Source organism: Dipteris shenzhenensis, chromosome 13 (assembly GCF_047967505.1).
Source record: "Dipteris shenzhenensis isolate YYH24624 ecotype China chromosome 13, Dip_SZ_1.0, whole genome shotgun sequence".
Lineage (NCBI taxonomy): Eukaryota > Viridiplantae > Streptophyta > Polypodiopsida > Gleicheniales > Dipteridaceae > Dipteris > Dipteris shenzhenensis.
In genome coordinates, this window is record NC_141608.1 from 32901223 (window position 1) to 32913096 (window position 11874).

At 43.9% G+C, this 11874-nt stretch overlaps 1 protein-coding gene across 3 annotated transcripts in view; it reads right to left on the reverse strand.

Moving 5' to 3' along the window:
• LOC147895309 (centromere protein O) overlaps window positions 1-11475 on the reverse strand; it is a 50214-nt gene extending 38739 nt beyond the window's left edge. The window contains exons 1-4 of one of the 3 annotated variants that reach the window (XM_087383695.1): window positions 11104-11475; window positions 9446-9493; window positions 9254-9293; window positions 9053-9155 (exon numbers count right to left, since the gene is read on the reverse strand). In XM_087383695.1, the coding sequence (XP_087239821.1) occupies window positions 9053-9155; window positions 9254-9293; window positions 9446-9493; window positions 11104-11190 (278 nt within the window). In that variant the 5' untranslated portion in view covers window positions 11191-11475. Of the gene's footprint in view, window positions 1-9052; window positions 9156-9253; window positions 9294-9445; window positions 9500-11103 lie in introns of all 3 variants that reach the window. The other 2 variants (XM_087383696.1, XM_087383694.1) reach the window with 2 other exon arrangements.
• Between the last annotated feature and the right edge of the window lie 399 nt (window positions 11476-11874).

Sequence of the window (11874 nt, forward strand, 5' to 3'; positions counted from 1 at the left end):
GCTCTAATACCAACTGACACGTCCCAGCCCTCCTGAAACCTCTGACCTGCAAACAAACACACACCACGTGAGAACTGAGCAGGCTGCTCACCACCCAACCATGACATCTACGGGATGTGATCCCGAATCAGGAGATGTCCCCTCCGAGCCACGAGCTGAGCTACTGGCACGAACTCCCAATCAGATCCAAACCAACCTGGTGTCCCATACCACCGGGTGGCGCTGTGAAGCCCTGGATCTGCCTCTGGGCCTTGGGCTACGCTAAGATGCAGGCGCGCGTCCGCGACTCAATCCAGGATCAGACCTAGCACCTGGGAACGAAACTTGCTCCCATCGGCTCTCTGAGAACTGAACCCCTGGGCCCCTTTTATAGACTCGGGCCCCAAGCGCCAAAAATAGCGAAGACCTATAAATAGTTCGTACCCTTGCCACTCAACCCGAGAATCAAGCCTGCCTAGCTCTAAGCCTCCCCAGGCTACCTGAGCTAGTCCTGTGTACCTAGTACACGTCAGATACCAATCCGTGCACATGACAAACACGACTGAACGTGGTGGTGCCACGAGGTGCTACCATAGATGGACCTATGTACCAGGATGGTGTGCGGAAGCGAGTGAAGCAAGAGCCACTAGATGAAAAGCCAGGAAAAGATTTCGACATTGAAATGTTCCAGAGGACTACGATCAGGGAATTACTGGAGCATCGTCATTGACATTTTGGCATTGGGCCTAGATGTGTCGGTGAGAGGGGGTGTTTGAAAGGTCACCTCCCCATCTGAAAGCCCCCATATCAGGAGAGCATGGGGGAGGTGGACCTAGGTTCTGAGAGAAGGCCACATGGGCAGCACTATGGCTGCCATGGGGGCAAAGATCAGAGAAACAAAAGAGAAATACCTAGAGCTCTAGAGGCTGCCTCAGATGGCGAGACTGTGCAGGATGGATAGCAAGGGCAACAGCCCCTGGACCTAGGCCTAGCAAGAGGCGCCACATGGTTGAGAGTCAGTGGGCAACAGGTGACAGCATGGTGAGGCATCCTGGACAGATGGCACAGCATGGAGGCAGGTACACGGCCTGCAACATGGATGGCACATGGCGCGAGGTGGCGGGAGAGCCTGCAAGGGGAGCCAGCAGCGAGGTCAACATGTTTGGAGGCTGGTAGGGCTGGTCACAGCCAGCCTACCAGGCCTGGAACACAGCCAAACTATGGGGGCTGAACCCCACAAGGTTAAAGGGCATATGGCCCTGGTTTTATACCCCAGGAGGGGCCAGAAAAAATCGGCCAGGAGGGGGAAACTGACCAACCAGATCGGCCAGTCTGTGGCACCTGGGTCAGTAGTATTCCCAGCCCTCTGTGCCTATTAAAGGAGGGCCTCTGTGCCCTCATATCTGATCTTCTGGAAAAGCTTCTTGAGGAGCAAAAAGCAGCAGCACCACGAGCCACAGCCTCAACCTGGAGAAGTTTTTCTTCTTGTCCCTCGGCCCATTAGTAGTTGCTTGCATCTAGTTTTGTACATGGGAAGTGTACTCTCATGTTATTAGTCTCTTTCTCTGCTCTCCCCCTTTCCTCTTTCTTATGGGTAATCTGGATATGCCTTAGCAATGGGGCAATCTGTATATTCAGATTTTAAAAATAAGAAGGATAAATGCAACCTATTAGACCCATAGGATAGGTTTGGAAGGGTCTTACAAGACAAATATATGTATCTTCCTAAGACTAGAACATATCAAATCTTACAAATTAAATGCTTTTTAAATGAGCGATGAATGAAGGAAAGAGAAAAAGAACCAGGAAATTAGGGGGTTTAGAAGAGGCATGAAGTACATGAGAAGAATTAAAATAGCTTAATAAGCAGAGCTATGCTTATGTCCTCATTAGTACCCAAGCATCAACTATCATTTGGGTTTTGAAGATTCAAGTATCTTTGGGTAAACTTTGTGCTTCCTAAGCTATAATTCCAATGCAAAATTGCGAAACAAAATAAACAAAACAAGAAGAAGATAAGAAGAAGAAATGTAGAGAGAGAGAGAGAGAGAGAGAGAAAATTAACTTAAGTTATTTATTAAAACAAGAGAAACTATAATGCTAACGTAAGGAAACAAAAGACACATCAAGGCAAACAAAAGAAACACAACCACAAGGATACAAGTACTAGCAAAACACTACCTGAGACCAAATGGTTGACTGGCAGACTGGGTTGGCCAGTCCAGAGCAGTTCAAGCCCTATAAAAGGGGCCCCTCTGAGGCTCATTCATGGAGTTCAGACTTCAGGCAGTTTAGCCTGCTTCAGGCAGCAAGAAGCAGCCATCTGGTGCAGCAAAAGAAGCGACTGTTTGCAGCACACAGAGATCTCAGGGTCTTCACCAAAGGGGCTTCCTTTACAGCAGCAAAGGAAGAGGGACTCAGAAGGAGCTTGTGCCTCACCATTGAGCTGCCTTCACAACAGCAAGGACGTCAAGAATCCACAAACAAGCGCTGCCTTACCATAGGCTGTCTGGCAAGGAGGTTAAGAAGCACTGCCTTACCATAGACTGCCCAGCAGGAGCAACAGGAAGGCGTCGGGGCACACATACGAGGCCTACATAAGCTCTAGAGAAGCAACGCAGGCCAAGTGTATTGGAAGTGCCACGAGAAGGTAGGAGGACCACATCTACTCAGCACTTTGCTGATAGAGGGTGGCACACTAAACACATCTTTTGTATATGATTTGGTCCACATTGGACATACATATATTGCTGTTTCTGCATCTCTCTTGTGAATTGTTAGGAAAGTCAGTTAACTTCTCCATTGAAAAACTCGAATGCTGAATCCATTCCTTCCAAACATTAAATTTGCTCTAATACAGATTGAGAGAGTTAATCCACATTGCATACCTGGACTCACACAATACTTGAGATCATGAAAAACTAAGAACATAGCAAATATATTCAAAATGAATCATATGAAATAGCTTGCAAGCCTAGTAGCCTTGTAGAGCTTTGCAAAGCTAAGTACATTATTTGCTCATCAAAGCATAAGCAACTAAAGAAGTAGCTAACCACACTAACTCGGTGAACTTGCTACAGGGTATAGCTCTCAACATCTACTAAGATACACTCATGTGCAAAAAAATTAGGTATATATAATAAGCCAAAGAAGACACCACCAGTACCACATTAATGTAGACAAAGTTTGGGCTACCAAATTGGCCAATATTGCTTACCAATAACTGGCACAGTCATCATGTTAGAGGTTAACATCTCCTCATATGGGGGGCTTACAAGTAGAGTTACCTGGTTCCCGCGTAGTTACACGAGAGTGGAGCATTGATATCTAACACTAATCTATTCCTTACATGGGATTTAATGAGCAAAAATTTCTTCTAACGTCTTTATAATCGGAAGTTAAAGCTCATGTGATGTCTTTTCTTCCCCTATCACTACTCCTTCCCCCCTTATTTACAGTTCTACAATATTATTTGCCACCCTATGGACTTATGAAAGGAACCTATGGGTTTTTGACGATATCTAAGAACTCATAGATGTGTACCTTAAGATTTTTTTGGATAGATCAAAAGATGGGAGAGGATGTCATCCTTGGCCTAATTCACAGTGCATATGGAGGACATTTATTGTAGAGTGGTGCTACCTACTTCTAAAGAGCTCCCTCTCCCTTCAAGTTGTCACCGTCCTCCCTACTCTTTGACTCAATCCTCATGGCTACTCCTCCACTTCCTACTCTTTCCCCATCACTCATGGCTTCATCTCTGGTATGTTTGTTTTCGTGAATCGCCTCTCATGGTTCTTCCTTTCAACTCATATACGGCTACTAACCTGCTTTTTACGTAGATTGCATGGCTTGGAATGCTAGTTGCTCATGTTCTCTCCCACGATCTCTACTGCTGCGATGCCGCCTGCTTGCTCACAATATCTCCAACCTATCTACACCCTCCCATATGCTCCTTCTTACTTGTGTGTACCTTCTTCTGCCATGTGACACTCACAAAATCCTCTAGTCACCTCATCTAGCTGCCCTTGTCACGTACATGCACAGAGGCTAGCTGCACTACTCTTCATGATTAGTGTCCCAAACATGGGATTGTAGTGCTAGTTCGAGCCATCGGGCTTTCTCTGGTCTCTATCCTTCTCAAGCATGGGCACCTCACCAGCCATCCTGTCGTGTGTAGCCTTGAAAGCTTTTGATGGTAGCTTTGCACTCATGCATGACACCTCCTGCCTGCTCAACGGAGGTTTTGGTCCTCTGAATTCCTTTGACCCCACCTACCTGGTTGCTTGCGTGGATTTATGCACATGCTCCTCTCTCCCTTCGCTATGTATTATACTACGTCTTCACCTAGAGAGAGGGCCTTGCTTGTGGGTGTGTGCCCGCCCAGTGAGTGAGGGTAGCATAGAGAGTGAGGGCCTGTGTTGTGGGCGGGACAGTCGGTTGTTGTGCCCGCCCATGAGAGTAGGTTAGTGTGGCTGTCCTTGAGCCCCTTTCCAGGGCTGTGTAGGCGGGACAACCGGCTATGGAGGCACCTAGGGAGTCGGCTCCAGATTTGCTCCCTTGTAGCCACTCGCAAGAGCCTTCTTGAGCAAATTTTCCTTTTTTCACATACTTCTTCATCCTATCTCTAATTTTTAATCTATATGAACAGGAGTGTTTCTAGCCTTCTACATGAAAATCATTGGACCTTTCTCATGTTCTTTTCGGATAGCATTGCATATAGCAAGTTTGCTTTGCTCTTCGAAATCTAAATCACAACTTACATATATAAGGCCATTCCCTATTTGAAGTTCCCAACAATGATGATGCTTGGATTTTCTTGCAAATCTCGTATTTGGATTAGGTTTCCATAATGTGCTCATGTATTGATCTACAAAAATACAAAAAGATGTAGGATAGTGCCTCATCGTGTTGGAGTATTAGACATTGAGCTCCCGAGAAGGCTATAGGATACACCCTTTTGTTGGTGTCGCCTATGTACATCTTCATCCACAACTCTTCTCCTAAGGTCATATAACTGGGCCGCTGCTTTGACCGATAGTTGATGCCATTGATAACTATGGGAAACTGTTCAATACAAGCTTTGTCAAAGTCTTTGTGCCCAGGACTTTTCCTATGTATGCCAATTGGTCTCATATGACGTCCTCCAATTCATCACCCTCAAAGAGGGAAACTCATTCTAAATATGCAAAATTATAATCAAATTAATCCTTGAGAATCACCCATGCACTAAAAAGGAAAGCAAATGTGCTTGTCTCCCATGTTTCAATGGATGCTAGATCTGGCTATGTTATGGTCTTGCCAACTGCTATGGCACTTGAGTATGTACCCTCTATGCCTTCCATAGGCTGCATGAACTCATGAAACTCTTGACACAATAGGTAGTTGGACACATATCATAGTTAGGGGAAACGGAAACGGGGAAACGGAAACGGAAACGTTTCAGGATTTCTGGGAGGGCTGAAATGAGGAAACGCCACGTCAGCAAGGGAGGGGAGTAGATGATGATGGAGGGCTGAAGCAGGCTGCAGGAGAGAAAGGAGAGGAAAGGAGTGAATGGGGCTGAAGGAGGGCTGGAAAACCTTGAGGATGGAGAGAGTATGAGGCTGAAGGAGTGGAAGGAGGCCAAAATCGAAGCAAAAAGACAAAAAACGGGACTGGCGACGGATTTCGCGTGATTTTGGAGACCTAGCAGCCTGTGTTGTCTGAAACAACACGTTTCAGACTGGCTGAAACGTTTCAGCCAGCCGTTTCAAGGTCTTGAAACGTTTCAGACCTTGAAACGCGTTTCAGGAAAAGGGGCTTCTCTAAAACGGCGTTTCAGGCCTGGCTGGGCTCTGAAACGCGTTTCAGCGTAACTGTGACACATATAGGAAGTGGTCATAGTCAACTTGTCATAAATTAAGAATTGACTGCAGTGCAGAAACAGCAAACCCAAAAACACACCTTCCCCCATGCAAGCACCTAGTTGGCCGCCAATCTCCGCACCCTTGAACAAGAAATTGCAGCATCCCTTCAACACTTGCTACGTCTTCTTCTCTCCAAATAAAGTAAGTACTTCATGGTGGAGTCAATGGAGTGGCATGGGATTGCTGTTCACCTTCTTGCAGGTCTGCAAACCACTGTTCTTGAATGTCATACAGCAAGTGTCGGAAGCTTGCATCGATAGACCGTCCACTTGACATATGCATCTTCACGTGACCTCCAGGACTGACTTTCTTCAGATCGAAGACCTCTTGCTTGAAGGCCACTATCCTTGATGTCACCTATGTAGTCTTTGCTACTGGACAAGCTTAGCTCTAATATCTGAGAGAATCTAGGAGCAGATTGAGGAGATGATTGTGGAGCTCTGAAGTCATCAGTGATGTCAGTGAGCATGTATGAGGTGCCTACTTAAGGACCTCACTCTTCTTCATTCCAAAATGCAAGTATTCTGAGTTTGTGTCCACTCTTTGCTTTCCTTTCAGTTTACCAACATGGTATCAAAGCCATTTGATCCCCCTTGATCCATTTCTGCCACATCATCATCTTCTTCTTCATCTTCTTCTTCACCATCTCTTCCTCTTCTTCCCAAAGTTTGCTTGAGCTTGTTCTCCTCCGGTTCTCCACCATTTCCCACGCCCTTCCTGCTGGAGATCCACCTCGAAGGGGCGAACCCCTGGCTGAAAGGAATTGACAAAACTCGCGCTCGTTTCGTCGCCATTACACGCAATTCGTCGACTGTTGCTTCTGCGTTTTCTCTCAGCATACTCCATACTTCTCTAATTCCTTTCAGGGGGAGGTAGTCCATACCTAGAGCTATCTTGTGCTGAAATCTGAGCAGCAATGGCTGCATATTCAAGGAGAAATCAGTGAAAAACCAGTCGACTTTGAAGGGGCAAGCTATGGCGACCTGACGCGCTTTTGCGCCTCTTATTCCCAGAGGACCTTCTGTGGTATATCAGCTCTCTTTTGCCTCAGAAACCCCCTTTTCCTTTGCTCTGAAGAGTAAGCTACAAGCCCTCCAAGTTCAGTCTTTTGGTTTTGACAGTTTTGACAAGCTTTTGAAGATGATGCTACATAAGATGCTATTCTAGCATTTCTGGTTTTTTGAAACTTTCAATAACATCAGTAAAAGTGTAGCTTCAGTTGTGCTTTGAATTGCTATACCAGGTTTTGTTTGAAAAGCTTTCATTTTAGCCACCTCTGTGAAGCATGTAAGTGAAAGCATCATTGATTGAAATTTGGTCACAAGACTTTGCTATATTAAAAGCTTATATTTTGAAGCATTTCAGTTGTTATTCTAAGCCCTGTAAGAGAGAAGACACTGCCCAATACCTGGGTTAGACCCTCTCATGGCTTGCTTATGCAAAATATGTGAAAAGCCAAAACATAAAGCAATGTCTTGTTATGCTACAAAGGATGAAAATGCCAACCTGACTTCCTTGTTGAAGATTGCCAAAATAATGGTTGCCAAAAAGGAAGCAACTACAAAGACAGAGATCTACCCTCTCATGGCACCTTCATTTGACTCCAAGTACAAGAAAAAGATGAAGGTCAGATACCTAAGATATGCTTCTCTACACAACTATGGAGATGACAAGATAATTGTTCTTTTGAAGGATATGATTTTCAGATCCACTTGTTCTACTCTTTTATCATGGTACCATCTTATAAGGCACTAGACACTGCCCATGTGGTAAGACCTTGCCTTGACATAGATATTGAGCCTCCACAAGATGAGGCATTCCATGAAGATTATGCATTTTAAACCATCTCTATGTATGCTCCAGATCTCTCTTTTTATGTCAAGGTACTCAGCCTGGATAGTCCTCCAAAATGAATGAAATAAATTATTGTGTTTTGTGTGTTTTGTAAACACCTCTGGTCACCTTATGATGTAGACCATGTGTATGTTTTGTTCCATGGTACCTCCTGCAGACATTGTGTGCATGTACATGCAGGGGAGATAACCATTGGAAGGTCTTTTTGTATCCCTTTTGTTTACCTTACACCCAAGGGAACCCTTGCTAGCATGAGAACCTAGCCATAGATTTATCCTTGACCACCATGAGATGGCATGAGAAACTATGAGACTAGATGTATCCTTGACCTAGCCTGAGGCATTCCCTTGAGGGGGGGTTTGATGGGATATCTCAAGGTGTATGCCTCAGGCACACCTTGGTTTCTATGTGTGAGTGCTAGAGGCACAGTTAGGTGCCCACAAGCACAGTTAGGTGGTGGAAAGCCACATAGGATGATTGAGAGAATCTAGGAGCAGATTGAGGAGATGATTGTGGAGCTCTGAAGTCATCAGTGATGTCAGTGAGCATGTATGAGGTGCCTACTTAAGGACCTCACTCTTCTTCATTCCAAAATGCAAGTATTCTGAGTTTGTGTCCACTCTTTGCTTTCCTTTCAGTTTACCAACAATATCATGTAATGGACAGCCATTGTAATGTGAACAATAAATCATTTGAATACATACTCTCTTGCTCCCAAGGCTGCACTGCCTAGAAAGCACTCACCCCCTTTTCTCATACCTCCGTGAGTGCAACCAGTCACTAGCCCCTTCCTTTTTTCTAAATACTTTTTCCATTGTGATCTTTTGCTATGTAAGCGGATATTGGTTGGAGTTCCCCCAACAATAAAAGACGCATTGCCCCTATTCTCAAACCTTTGACTGGGAACACTTAGTTATTTTAACCTTACACATAAATCACTAAGAACCTGAAGTCAAGAGACTCTAGCACTTCACCTATAATGTGCAAGGCTCTACATCTACTAAAGGCTCTCTTGGCTCTGAGAAATTAAATATGATTTTTATCCTATTGAAAAATTTCATGCGTGTCAAGTATTCCCATAAGATACAGGGCGACTCAACACACTAAACAGTTTGTTTTGTTGTCCTATTCCAAAACCTTCAAGCAAAGGGCAAAGACTTGCAACCTGACAAAACACACCAAGATAGTGTACAAACACACATGAAAATGAGACGAACAGATAAGGTCATGACTGCAACCTGACAAAAGACACCAGTACAGCATCCAAACAGATAAGGTCATGACTGTAGCCTGATAATGATCACACTCACCTTGGCAATTTCAAGTGACGTTGATATAAGGATGCCTCAAAGCAAGGAAAGTACCTCGCTAGCCTTTCTTTAAGTTGTGAATGCCTTTGATGAAGGCTAGCCACTGCAGACACTCCATAATATCAGCACTTAGCCATGAAACATTTTGACTTTCCTACAGCAACTGATATCATTGACAAAATTGAGTACTTGAAAGCACACCTCTCCCACTAATGGCCTCGCTTGATATATCCTCAGGCTCCTGTGCACAAGCTTTTCAAAACGTTTCAAGATAAGAACATAGCTCTTAACATACATGCACAGAAAAGGATAACCTCACGCATGGTCTAAATATAGAAACACTAGTGAGTTTATTAAAACATATTATAAAATGAGAGTGAGTTAGAAACATACATCAGCTCCAGCCAGTGCCCGAGCCTTCTTTGTAAGCTGCTCCAAATGCTGCAACTTTCATCGAAACAAATCAGCTGAAAAACTCTTGAACATTTCTTGCAAAAGGTATGTTTGCAAGAGCAGTGATGTTCTAAGATTCAGAGATATTTGAACACTTCCTCAATGCAGCTGCGTTGATACAAGGTGAGCCAAAAATCTTGGAAGGGGAGGAGTTAGATATAAAAACAGATAAAGAGTAGTTTCTGCTTGCAGGTTGCTGATGTAAACAATTCAAATCTCACAGATGAGCTCCCGAAAAATAATTTTTTTCATCATAAAGATGGAGGACAAAATTTGATGTGCTCTAGTTAAAAAATGTTAACTCCCTAGCACAAAGTTGAATCTGATTGGTAGATGATTATCTAAGATAAAGAGATCCCAACAGTCAAAATATCACTCAATGAAAAGGCTGAAGGAGTCAACATATGATTCAACAAACAATTCTTCAGTCTTGCTTTAGACCGGAATGCATGCAAAAAGAAGTGTGTCAGTGTTCTATTGTTAGTAAAGAGGTGAATGTTCTGTAAAAATCAATCACAAGAGAATTCGGTTATGGAAGTCCCAAAAAATCATAATGCCCAATTCAAAACCAGACTCTCCCAGAAAAAAAGGATCTTCCAAACAGAATGCATCTCTCACACATTTAATCTTTCCAGGAAATCCCAGCTTCCTGCAAATAATCAATGTGGATTATCCATTGAAGATTGCAGAACGTCTCGACCTATGGGACACTAATGCCCATCACCCCGGGTCCACTGTCAAATGCTAGACCCTAGCCAACTAGTACCTAACTGAACTGTAGGATACATTCTTTTGGCAAACATCCTAAGTTAAACAACTTGAAATTTCAGAAAATAAAGAGATGCACGTTTGTGACAAGAAGTGACAACCCCACCCCCTGCAATCAACTGTACCCACACCAGCATAAGTGGACCTGATCTATTCTGCTGCACTGCCAACCAGTACAGTCCCAAACAGATCCTGCAGGCTCTGATCCATATCCCTTGCATTTTTAGCCTTGCTAAGGGTCTATGAAGAAAGTGTACTAAGCTATTTACACACTATGGCCGTCCCATGCATTAAATGGATCTCAACTGTGGGCAGCAATCTTGTCCGTCCATGAGCCTTGGGCATGCCTCGGGCGGGATAGTGTGTTAAGTGCAGGGATGGTTGGAAACCAGGAAAGACACTAGTCAGGAAAAAAGAAGAGGACACATGGAGCTGTATGAGCAGTTCAAGAGAGACAACAGATTCTTCAGAAAACTCCATGCAATCATTAGCACAAAGGAAGAAACAAAGCAGAAAATTAAGAAAAAGAAATGAGAGAGACAAAGAGAGAGAGAATCAGTTAGGTTAATATCAAAAACAAAAGTAACACTAATGCTGTCGCATGATATTAGCAATCCATCATGCGCTTGATTTTGAAGTTGGGTCAAGTGATGTCGACTATGGGTTCGTCTTAGTACAGACTTAGGCATTCTTGCAAACAAGACTGCGCATCCATGCATCATCCTAAGCTAAGGTCGGCGGAGAAGCAAAAGGTGAGGACGAGGAGCTCCTGTCGATAAACGAACATCACGCAGCTACAAACAAAAGCAATGTAAGAGTTAACGACATACCCTAGAAGTAGTATCCGCCAAGACCCGCTTAACCCTCTGTGCATGAGTTCTGCGCTTTCCCGTCTTCTTAATTTCTTTCTCTTCCATCTTTTCTTAGGTTTTTCCACCACGCTACCTTTCCATATCCAAATATGATCCTTTCTGTCCAATGCAAAGAACCCTAAATAACCTCTAAGTCAGGCCAAGCACAGATTAGGCCTCGGGTGTCTCGGCAGGACGTCTTTTCGTTTTCCACACAGTGTCCCCCCTTTCTGTGTGCTAAACCCTAAAACTCAGAAGTCCCTGTTCAACGAGAACGTTTTACGTACCTTAATTTAAGTGGCATACAATTTGCTTAAGATAACTTGGGTGTTGGCATTGGTATGTGCAAGAGCTTTTAGACCAAGCGGCTAAAACGTATGGGTGTTGCCAGTCCTAAGTTCAAGCCCCAAGATAAGCTCAGGATTCTATCTTGGTCACCGTGTTCAATTTCAATACAGTGCAAAAATAAACAATTGAATACATTCAAAAGGCCTGCCTTGGAAGCTGAGAGAGAGAAGAAGAAGAAGAAAGAGAGAGAGAGAGAGAGAGAGAGAGAGAAAGGGGGAGAAACAAGGTAAATTATATTCACGGGGTTGCCCTAATGCTTTGAATCTGAAATTAAAATGATGTGTAAACAATTGAGTGATCGGACCAATAGGCGAAGTTTGTTCCATATGTAATGTTATGTGTGTCGTTATTTGTCCAAATATGGTCTATAGTGGATCCATATATAGTTGTTGAAGTGATTAA